Below are 12,460 nucleotides of genomic sequence, written 5' to 3'. Positions count from 1 at the left end.
GTTCCTTTGAGGGCAAATGAAACATCAGGAACTAGTCCGTTTCTCATGAACATTGTCTTTGTGAGATTCAACTGTAGTCCGACCTTTCCATATTCACGGTCGAAGTCGCCAGCATTCGTGCCACTTGGCTGATATTTGATGTTATGAGAAGGATGTCATCAGCGAAGTGGAGGTGGTGTAGTTGCCGACCGTCTATCTTCACTCCCATTCCTTCCCATTCCAGTTGTTGCATGATGTTCTCGAGGATAGCATTGAGGAGTTTTGGTGAAGTGGTGTCGCCCTGCCAAACCCCTCTCTTTACATCAATGATCACTTCTTTGTAGAATGGTGAAATCCTGTTAGTGAATCCGTAATACAGTTCGCAGAGGATCCTGATGTACTGAGTTTGAACGCCCTGTTTGGCTAGGGTTCAATGACTGCTTCAGTATCAACAGAGTCAAAGACCTTCTTTAAATCAATGAATATTAGACAGAGTGGCATCTTGAACTCTCGCAAAACCTCAATGAGCTTGGTCACTGTGTGGATATGGTTGATCATGCTGAATCCTTTTTGGAACCTGACTTGCTCGCATGGTTGTCCTTCGTCTAGTGTTCTGCCAATCCTATTCAGGATGACTCGAGTGAAAAACTTGTAGACGACAGAAAACAGGCAGACTGGGCGATAGTTGCCAATATTGTGGATGTCTCCCTTCTTGTACAACAGAACGGTCCTGCTAGTTTTCCACTGGGATGAAACCTTGCATATGGACAGGTAGAGTGTGAAGAGCTGAGCCAGTATATTGATGAGTACTAGCGGCAGATTCTTCAGGTGTTTGGGTCTGACCTCGTCTGGACAGGGTGCTGTACGCATCTTTACCAATGAAATGGTGTGTCGGATTTCAGAAGGGAGGATGTTGGGAACAACATATCCATGCTGTGGAATTTGGTATGTGGGCAGGTGGATGTGGCTGTCGAAGAGATCCGAGTAGAAGTTGTGGATAATTCTCTTCATTGCCCTTATGGAAGATGTGATAGATCCATCAGGATGTCGGAGGGCAGTCAGTTGGCGAAGGACAGGCGAGCGTTGCGAATACTTTTCCCGGCTTCTGCCACAACGACCAACACTGCTACTTTTCTCTCTTAGAGGTCTTCCTTTATTGCTTCTCTGCACAGCTTTGTGAGCTCAGATGTTATCTTGTGGTTGCCTGTGGCTCGTGCCAAACTACCTTGGCAAATGAGCTCAAGAGTTTCCGAAGACGGGTATTTGTTTGTGGCTTTCCCACTCTTAGCATTATTCGTGCAGTCATGGAGGTGCTGAACCAGTCAATTGTATTTCTCATTGATGTTGTCAATGACAGCATCTTCCCATGTTGCCACAATAGTGCCAAAGAGCTCCCAGTTGGTGATCATTCTGGGAGTTTTCTTCTTAAACTTAGACTTTGTATACCTTTCTCCCCACTCTGTGAGGTAGAATTTTGCACAAAGGAGATGGTGGTCTGATCCTGTTTGGAATTTTGGGACAACAGTGACATCGGTCAGGCAAAACCTTTGATTGAATATGATGTGGTCAATTTCATTGTGGAACTATCCACCAGGAGACTCCCATGTCCAACATTTAGATTTGGCCTTCTGGAACTGCAAGTTACCATGGATGGTCTTGGTCAACATGATGAATTCAGACAATCTTTCACCTGTTCGTTCTATTCTAGGCCATGGGTCCTGATGTGGAGTTCTTTGGGTGACCTTCTAGGTCCTACCTTGGCATTAAAATCACTGACAATGACCTTGTAGAAGGTGTGGTCTTCTTTATAGAACTTCTCCAGCTCCATGTAGAACTTCTCAATTTCTTCTTCATTGTAGTTGGATGTTGGTGTGTAGACGATGAAGATAGAAACTGCCAGCAACAAGTCACATCTATTCTGATCGGGTTGTTAGGCATTCAAATGAATTAATGCTCATGGCCAAGTTCGTGTTGACAAGGACACCGACACCAGTGACACCTCTACTGTCATATATTCCAAGGAACAGTTCTTCCCCAGTGTCAAAAACTGTGTGATGTGTTCGATGCCTTCTCGTCTCAGTCAATCCAATGACGTCGTACTTGATCTTCTGTGCTTGCAACATCAGGTCCTTGATGGATGCTTCTGATGCCAGCATGCATTAAAAGTGCAGTCATTTTAGTTCTTCTTCGTTTTGGCAGCCTAGTTCAGCCCTGAGATTTTATCAGCCTCTCCTAGTTCATCCTTCTTAATGCTGCCATATTGGGGGCTCTTCCAGGGTCAGAGGAATGAGGCCCATTGTTGTTACTGTTTTTGGCATATCGAATACGCCACGGGTAGCTTGCCAGGCTCTGCCACACAGGTGGGATATTCTTGGTAGCTTACCCGGCTCTCTGAGAGGGATGGAGGTTTTTAGGGCGGCCTCTAATCGCCATTACAGGTGTTCCTATGGTTCACACCATATTTGAACACCATATTTGAGGAGGTTCAAATATGGTGTGGTAATGATGGAAAATGGGTAGGAAGTGTTTGTGATGCATCGATCTAGAAAGCGGCCTGGAGCGTGGCGGTGGTTGGGTAGTGGAGGTCGGCCGATTGTGGATTTTTAGTTTTAGTACTGTAGATTTATAAATCTTGAAGTTAAGGAGAGTATATCCATTTTCTTTAACTTTAATCTTGGATGGATATAGAAGTCAAACAAATGAGTTTTTATTCCACTACCACCATTTAATACTTGTGTGACTTTTTATGGCAGTTAATAATGTATATTACTTATTTCCATACTTGCTATTATTAAATATAATAATGTCTGGATTAATGCTAAATATTAGAGTCTGAACAAGGAAGACGGTTCTGGAAACAAAAAGTACTAGAACTGCAAGGTGGTCCTGGGGTGGATGAGTTTATTTTTATTATTTATTTTTTGGTTTTGGGGGAGCACACTTAATGGTGCTTCCAGTTCAGTGTTCAGGGTCACTACCAAGATTGAACAGGTTTCTTTAAAATATGTTTTCCAGTCTTTGATTATCTTCCTGTCCCACTGGGATGGATGAATTGAATGTACTTAGCAAGGACCCCACACACTCTTTCTAACTACCGGAACATGCCCTTGCCATCTCCCCACCCTGGCAGATCTCAGGACTTACTCCTGGCTCTATACTCAGGGATCACTCCAGGCACTCTCTGGGGGACAATATGGGGTGTGGGGAAACAACCCAGTTTTCCACAGGCAAGGCAAGTGTCTTTACCTCTGTTCTAACCCCTATACTATCTCTCTGGTCTCTTTTCCCCATTTTAAAGATCTAGTACTCAGTCGGAGAGATAGAACCATGGTTAGTAAGGGTGCATGCCCAGCATTATCCTCCAGGGTGACCCAGCATCCCTGGAACTGTAGTCCCCAGCAGCACTCCATCCTTGGGCCCTTGCATCAAACCACTGACCTGTCCAGCAAAGAATTGCCAGTGGGGCCCCCAAACCTCCCCAGCACAGCTTGAAAGCTTCCCCACCAAAAAAAGATAAAATTGACGGATTGCACGTTGTAAACTTGAGGCATATGTGTTAGTTTAATGCATTTATTTACTGCACTATGATTATTATAGAAGTGCTTCTAACACCTTTATGATCTGATATTATCATTTCTTTTTTTGTTGAGCAAGTAAACATAAACTCTCTTATCTCAAAGTTGCATCTAACATTGCTGAATATAACCATACGAAATTATATGAGATCTGGGGGATTCATTTCTCTTTCCATTATGTGTACTATTAAATTACATCTTCCCCAATACCCTCAGTACCCTAGCTCCTGGACCTTAGATGCTGGAAATTTTGCCCCAAAGTGCTCCCACCAGCAAGAATCACTGCACTGGACTGAAACAACAGCAAGAAGAACAAAAACAAAGAAAGCTGAAAGGAAAAATACAACTTTTCAGGATCCTTAAGTTGAAAAAAGGTCATGTTGCAATTGATTTTCAACTACATCAATAATTTGCTATTCAACTTTATAAAAACTGTATTTAAAACTTTTTAAGTAAAGGAAAGAATTCACCTATTTTGGCAACACCCTGGTTACAGGAGCTTTTTAGTCTGCTTGGCATAGTTTCTCAATCACTCATCTTTGTTTCTTTGGTCTTTGGAATCAGCCCATCTCCAAGGGCCCTAGTGACAGATCAGCTCCACACTCGAGGGGCAGGACTGCTTCCCAGGACTGTTCCCAGTGGCCAGTCCCTGCGCCTCAACCTACAGCACAGCCCACCTGGACACCATGACAACTTCGCTGTGTGCCATGTGAGCGCCATGTCCAACAGGATGGCTGGTGGGCCAGGGACAGGTTTGTCTCTGATTGTATTAAGCCTTATCTATCTGAAAATGGTGAGTAATAAAGACATTTGTTTTCCTCCCTCCCTCCCTCCCTCCCTCCCTCCCTTCCTTCCTTCCTTCCTCCCTCCCTTCCTTCCTTCCTTCCTTCCTTCCTTCCTTCCTTCCTTCCTTCCTTCCTTCCTTCCTTCCTTCCTTCCTTCCTTCCTTCCTTCCTTCCTTCTTTCCTATGGGTGGGAAGATAGAAATTAAACTACTTGGGGGGAGAAACTATATTAAGATTGTATACGTTGGTGTGTTTGAAATTTAATGCAATTTACCAGAGAAAGAAAACAAGTTTGTCATTGTATTTCAAGAACAAAGATTTCTGAAAAATCTGTCAGTAGCTGACTGAGTTCAATGGGCAGTTCACAGAGGAAAATGGAATAGCAATGTGATCTGCCTGCACTCCAGATTCTATTTAGAAGGCTTTGTGGCAGGTTTGAGCTGGGAAACTAGGCATGCAATAAGTGTACTCTGGATTAAATGATGACTCACAATATATAAAAATGTGATATATTCATGACTCATATGATTTATGTTTGTGTTTTTCTCTGTAGTTCTGATTTTCTTAACTTTCCCTTTCAGGTTGCTTCAGCAAAAACAGGTAAAATTCTTTTGAAATGCAATTTTCCCCTCTTCATATTAGATTTGAATTTCCATTGTTAAGTTTTGCCTGGCCTGAAATATAGTGACTCTATCAGAAAAAAACTTAGACTGTCTTCCAAACACTTAGACTGTAACTATAACTGGTAAGACAAACCCATGAATCAAACTTTAGGAAAATTCCTTTGTAAAATATTCTGTGTGCTGAAATGTTTAGAGTCAAGTAGTTATGAATTTTATCCATACCCATGGATAAAAATATAATGATCATCATTTCAATCAGGGAAATAAAGTATTAGTCATAAGCAATGAATCACATTGCTTATTTGTCTCCTGAGAAATTAGAGGGGGAGAACAGAAATATTTTATTTTATTTATTTATTTGGTTTGTTTGTTTGGGTCATACCAGGTGATGCACAGGGGTTACTCCTGGCTCTGCATTCAGAATTACTCCTGGCATGCTCAGGGGATCATACGGGGTGTTTGAAATTGAGCCTGGGTCAACCTCATGCAAAGCAAATGCCCTACCCGCTGTGCTATCACTCCAGCCTCCCCGAAATATTTTAAATTATGATTTCAAGACACCTATTTTATAATTCTGATTTTGCATCCCTAGAATATAGACAATGATGACTGAGAGTCCAAAAATGCTTTCTTTAAAATATATTTGCCAAGGATAATTAAAGAGGCATCTCCTTACCCATTTTAGAAGTACATTTTAGAAGTAAAAGTTACCAGCATGAAAATTTATATCTGATAGACCTTAAATGATCTGGAAAAACCATAACATTCAATATGTCACCAATAAACTTAGACTGATTCAACATAAATAAGAAAAAAATTTATTTATTAATTTGTCTCTACTGGGTTGGAGTGACAGCACAGCGGTAGGGCGTTCACCTTTCATGCAGCCGACCCATGTTCAATTCCTCCGTCCCTCTTGGAGAGCCCAGCAAGCTACCGAGAGTATCACACCCACACAGCAGAGCCTGGCAAACTACCCGTGGCGTATTCGATATGCCAAAAACAGTAACAATAAGTCTCACAATAAGAGACGTTACTGGTGCCTGCTCAAACAAATTGATGAGCAACGGGATGACAGTCTCTACTAGAGAAAAGCAAGTGTAAAAATAAAATCTTCAGATTTGATATACAGTACTCACTAGAGCTATAGCATAGCAGGTAGGGCGGTTTCCTTGCCCGAGGCCCACCCGGGTTCAATTTCTCCGTCCCTCTCGGAGAGCCCGGCAAGCTACTAAGAGTATCCTGCCCACACGGCAGAGCCGGGCAAGCTACCCCAGGCATATTCGATATGCCAAAAACAGTAACAACAAGCCTCACAATGGAGATGTTACTGGTGCCCGTTAGAGTAAATCAATGAACAATGGAACGACAGTGCTACAGTGCTGTCTTGTTTTTTGCAGCTTAAATTACCCATGGGTCAAATGTAGCCTGAAAATACTACATTCAGTAAGACATTTTTGAGAGAGACCACATTCATATAACTCTTATTATAATATCACTGTCACTGTCATCGATTTGCTTGAGCGGACACCAGTAACGTTTCCATTGTGAGACTTGTTGTTGCTGTTTTTGGCATATCAAATATGCCATGGGTAGCTTGCAGGCTCTGTCGTGAAGGCAAGATATTCTCAGTAGCTTGCCGAGCTCTCCAAGAGAGATGGAGGAATCAAACCCAGGTCAGCCGCGTGCAAGGCAACCCCCCTGTGCTATCATATGTTCACATACCTATATATATTTGAAAATACATAGTCCACTAGGGTTTTTCGTGTGGATATTATGTCATAAAATCTATTCGTGACTAAAAATTTATTATTGGAGGAGCTGGAAAGATAGTATAGAGGGTAGGTTGTTTGTCTTGCATGCAGCCAACCTAGGTTCAACTCCTGGCATCTCATATAATGGTCCTCTAAGCACTGCCAGAAGTAATTCCTGAGCACAGAGTCAGGCATAACCCCAGAGTATTGCCAGGTGTGACCCCAAAACAACCACACAAAATATTTTTTAAATTAAAAAAATATATAATAGATAATATACACATAATAGTATTATTATACATATCATAGTATATTTATATTTTATACTTTTAGAGAATATATTTATCTATTTATATTTTTATATATAAATATATTCTAGTATACACACATATATACATATATGTATATCTATCTATCTCTGTATACATACACATACACACACACACACACACACACACACACACACACACACACACACACTTAGAGCAATAGTATAGCCAGTAGGGTGCTTGCCTTGCAAGTGTCTGACTTGGATTCAATCCCCAGCACTCCATATGATTTCCAGAGCCTACCACAAGTGATCCCTGAGTGCAGAACCATAAATATGCCCTGAGCACTGCCAGGTTAGGTCCAAAAAACAAAATAAAAAAATGATTATTGAGAAGTGCTTTGGGCCACGCCCAGCTGTGCTTGAGGAATACTCCTAGCTTTGTGCTCAGGAGATCATTTGCAATGGCAGGGATTAAACTGGAGTCTGTTGCCAGCAGAGGAAATGCCTTAGCCCTGTACTCTTCCTCTGACCCTTAAAAACAGTCATTTCCATTTCTATTTTATTTCAGTTTTGATTCCTAAAATCCAGGAGGGGGAGGAAGTGGTGTGTTAACATCTTTTTATTGTTGCTGTTGCTGTTTTTGTTTCATGATGCTAGGGTTCCAACTCAGAGCCTCATGCATTTGAGGTCTGTGCTTCTCACAGATTCATTCAATTTTTTTTAATTACTGTGAGATATCACAGGTATCTTCTTATTCACATATCCTATTGAGAAACTTTTCAAATGAACTGTCCTTAGTTTATGTCCTATGAACTGTCCTATGAAGACTGGCCATACACAGAGACATATATATTTTTAATTCCCTCCCTCCCTCCTTCCTCATGCCCCCTCCCCCTCATAATTCCTGTATGATGTTGTTGCAGTGACTGAGGATCTCACACAATCTAGGCTGTGGTACTCAAATACTGTTAGCTGCAGCCTCCATTGGGACTTGCACCTCCAGTTTTGAGTCTGCACACACAGGTTCGGTGGTCACTGAGTTTTGTACTCTTGACTGCAGTGCTCATTGTGGATGTCACACTCTTACGGGTTTCAGTAGCTCACCACGTGGCACTGCAGGGCTCATACACGTGCTTGCCAGGGGGTGCACATCTGACCTGTGGCACTTTCACATCTTTTTAGTTACAGTCCTCCCTGGGGATCACACTCCTTTTGGGGGACTTGCTTACGAACACCTGGCTACGGGATGGCAGGAAATTGCTCGGGGCCTTGTGGATCATGGAAAGCAGAGCTGCTAGACTCAATACTGCTATCAGGATTGTGCTGGACACATGTGGGACACTAGAGATTTGAACTCATGACCAAATCATTGCAAGGCAGATCAAAAGGCATTGAGCTATTTCCTTGGGCTCTCTGGGTGGACACAGTCCAGTTCTGCTGTCCCTTAGGAGGAGCCAGGACACATTAAGACGTCAGAAGGGGCCTTTTTATTTTTTATATCTCCCACAGTCCTCCACACTATTCAAGAGGTAAAAAGACTGAGATACCGCTAGTGTTAACTGCCTCATCCTGGCTTTTGAATAGCTGAGGTACATTTGATCGATGCTATGTTGGAGGTCTTTTTGGTGTGTGTGTGTGTGTGTGTGTGTGTGTGTGTGTGTGTGTGTGTGTGTCTGGTGTTTGGTTTCCTTTGTACTCTGACTTGGGCTGTTTATCTGTGTTGTTTGAGCCTCAGGGGCAGGCTTGGGAACGTCTGACCTGCATGGGCTGTATAAGGCCCATGGAATCTTGTGGTATGGCCCAGTTTCATGGTGGGCCAGACAAGTGTTTCTTGTCGGGGGCCCACATACCGTATGCTGGTTTTATATGTTTCTTGAGCAGTGTTATAGATATCCAAATAACCCTTAGCAGAGGCTCCCCGCCCTGCTTTAGGATCCCCTGGGCTGATTTTGATCACTGTGAGCTAGTGGAATGCTCAGATGCTGAGAATCAAAGGGTTCTGATTTTGACTGAAGTGGCTGGCTGCACATCTAGGGAATAAAGTTTACTATTTCATCAGTGTAGTAAGTGAGTCAAATATAGAACTAAGAAAGAGTAAATGACTGATGCTGGGCTGAAGAAATGGCTCAAGGGCTTGGAGTTTAGGTTTTGCATGAAAGGAGGCCAAGTTTGATCCTCGACACAAAATGGTCCTCTGAGTCCAGGAGCAACTCCCGAGCACCTAGCTGGAAGTAACTCCTGAGCATCACAGGGTGTTGTCTAAAAACCAAAAATTAAATAAAAAACTGCTGCTAATGCATGACGGCTTATACATCCCAGTCACTCTTCTCATCTCTTTAAAGGGAACATTAGAATAGAGGTGTTGATCTTTCTTGCCTTAGAACCAAGTATAAAATAAGAACTCTGAGGACTGGAGCAATAGTACAGTATGTAGAGTGCTTATCTTGCACATAACTGACTCAAATTTGTTTCCCGGCACCCGTATGGCCTCCTGAGTCCCACCAGGAATAAAACACCCTAAGCACTGCCAGATGTGGCCCCAAAACCAAACCAAAACTAAAAGAAAAAAAACAAGCAATTTATCTTTGAAATTGTGTTCACTACAGTTGCCCTAGAATGTCAGCTTCTCTGACTATTCTCATGGCATCATGAGGCAGTCTGGCTTTTTCCAAACTCAAATTTGTTTGTCCTGATAAACATTCTCTGTCTCTGTCTCTCTTTTTGTCTCCCCCCTCTCTCTTCTCTCTCTCTCTCTCTCTCTCTCTCTGTCTCTCTCTCTCTGTCTCTCTCTGTCTGTCTCACAGCTTTCAAAATGCTCTCTCAGAGCCACGGTAGTAGTTCAGTGGGTAGGGCACTTGCCTTGCACATGGCCAACCAGGGTTTGATCCCCTGCATTCCATATGGTCTCCTGAGCACTGCCAGGAGTAGTTCCAACACTCCTGAGCATTGCCAAGTGTGGCCCAAAAACAAAATGCGCAATCTTAAGGTATTGATACTTTACATTCCAAAGTAAATCTTTAAATCTAAGCTTATTCGTATTTCACTTTCTCAAAAAAGAAAACAGAGACAGGAAGAGGTGAAATAAATGGCTGGACATTCATACACAAAAGACCATGACAAAGCCAGGACTAGAACTCAGAATTTGAGATCCAAGTCCTTTGCAGTGTTCCATCTTGCAGTCATGTGCTTCATCCCATGAAGTTAGTGTAAACCTGTAGGATGAAAGTGCCTCTCCCAGCTCCCCCAATTCAATGAGGCAGATTTGCAGAAACACCAGCCCCTGTGCCAATAGTCTGTCTGCTAGCCTCTTAGGTGCCTTGCCTGCCCCTCTGCAAAGGCACTCTCAGACCTCCCCTGTCAATATGTTGTTTTTCCCCCATCCTCACCCCTCTCCGTCCATAAATTATTGTATTTCAATCAATAGGCTTGGCTAGTTTAGGAGATAAGATCAACTTGGGAGTGGGGAGGCAGAGAGAAGAATCTGAAGAAGTGAAAGAAAAAAAAAAGTGCTGAGAAATCCCCTTTGTTGTGGGTGGGTTGAAGTGAGAGAAACTTTCTAGAGCTTTCTATTGTGCTGTAGGAACAGGGAACACAAGACTTCCTGAAGATCATTCATTGCAGCACTGTTCACAATAGCCAGAATCTGGAAACAACCCGAGTGCCTGAGAACAGACGACTGGTTAAAGAAACTTTGGTACATCTACACAATGGAATACTATACAGCTGTTAGGAGAGATGAAGTCATGAAATTTGCTTTTAAGTGGATGGTCATGGAGAGTATCATGCTAAGTGAAATGAGTCAGAAAGAGAAGGACAGACATAGAATTACTGCACTCATTTGTGGAATATAAACTATAATATGAGACTAACACCCAAGGACAGTTTAGAGTAGGACCAGGAAGATTGCTCCACATTTGGAAGCCCGCCTTATGAGCTGGGGGAGAAGGCAGCTCTGATATAGAAGGGATCACTAAGTCAATGGTGATTAGAGGGATTGCTCAGGATGGGAAATATGTGCTGAAAATAGACGAAGGACCAAACATGATGGTCCTGTATTGCCAAGAATGGCCCAAAACCAAAATTAGTATCTGTATTGCGAACCATAATGCCCAAAAGTAGAGAGAGAGAGAGTAAGAGGGAAATTGTCTTCCATAGAGGCAGGGGGAGGGGTGAGATGGGGACGAGGGATACTGGGGACACTGGTGGCAGGATGGGTGTTTAATCATTGTATAACTGAAACTCAAACATGAACATTTTGTAACTGTAGCTCACGATCATTCAATTTAAAAAAAATAAAAAAGACTTCCTGCAGAACCAGTTTCTGTAGAATCATAACCAAGATGAGTGGACCTGCAGCTCCCCCACCCCACCCCCAGCCTATATAACCATCATCATTTTCTGTCAGTGGCGAAGGAGGCCACCTTGAGTGATGTTCAAGGAATGTCTGGTCAGTGCACAGTGGAGACTTTGTTCCTTCTTGCAGGATGGTTATTTTGGAGATTCTGTCAGGGGCAACTCTCTGGGTTCTCAGACAGAAAGAGAAAACTGCAGTGTCATACACGCAGGGTCGTGTGTGTGTGTGTGTGTGTGTGTGTGTGTGTGTGTGGCTGGAGGGAGGTGGAGATAGAGGAAAGTGGGGCTCTGTTGCACAGAGAGAGGCAAGTCTGGCAAATCACACATTCGCTCTCACATTTTGCTCATCTTTCCTCTCTGCTCAATAGCTTTGTTTGACCCTTAGTTTCTACATGGTCTAGAATGATTTTACCCAGCAAACGCAGGCTATTAAACAATGAAGGCCAGCGGCCAGTTTTTAGCTGACTGAAACTCAGCTATTTTTGTTTGATCTCTTCTCTCACTTGGATCCCCTGCAATCAGAATAGTTTTGAGTCTGTGGATGTTTGCAAAGTGGCCAATCTCCTTATTGGACTGTATCTACTACCCTGTACCGACAGTGTAAAAATGTCTTATGCAAACACACAACCTGAGCATTTTCAGTTCCCTCGCCCACCACCACCTGATGTGAGGATCTTTCTCAGGCAGATATTTTGCTAAAGAGAGGAAGGAAACTTTGTTTTAATTTTCTATTGAAGAAATCTGAAAATGGTCATAATATTTGAGAAAGTGTGAAAGGGTGATTATAAAACAAATGACTCACTTTTCCTTCTTCCTACATTAAAAGCCACTGGAAAAAAACGCAAAGTGCAGGAAATGCCAACTAAGGTGAGGATAGGCATGGCAGGGGGCCCAGGCGGCAAATAGAGGAAGGTGGTCGTGGGCTTAGTGGGGAGATCAGCAATAAAGCAGGCTTGGAAAATCACAGAATTTCAAGCTAGACTAGAATCTTCTAGATATATCTCTCCAGTTGTATTTTGCCTCCCCCAAGACCTTTCCACAATCACCAGTCCCCTCTATATTAACCTTTTCTCCCTACCTCCCCCCCCTTATTTTTGGGGTGGGGTTGGCATACCCAGTG

At 42.9% G+C, this 12,460-nt stretch overlaps 1 protein-coding gene across 1 annotated transcript in view; it reads left to right on the top strand.

The window, feature by feature from the left end:
- The first annotated feature begins 4,284 nt into the window (after positions 1–4,284).
- FNDC7 (fibronectin type III domain containing 7) overlaps positions 4,285–12,460 on the top strand; it is a 30,751-nt gene continuing 22,575 nt past the window's right edge. Inside the window, exons 1-2 of the mRNA XM_004620042.3 lie at positions 4,285–4,347; positions 4,921–4,939. Coding sequence (XP_004620099.2) covers positions 4,285–4,347; positions 4,921–4,939 — 82 coding nt within the window. The remainder of the gene's footprint in view (positions 4,348–4,920; positions 4,940–12,460) is intronic.

Source organism: Sorex araneus, chromosome 5 (genome assembly GCF_027595985.1).
Source record: "Sorex araneus isolate mSorAra2 chromosome 5, mSorAra2.pri, whole genome shotgun sequence".
NCBI lineage: Eukaryota > Metazoa > Chordata > Mammalia > Eulipotyphla > Soricidae > Sorex > Sorex araneus.
This window is presented reverse-complemented; position numbering and strand designations above follow the sequence as displayed.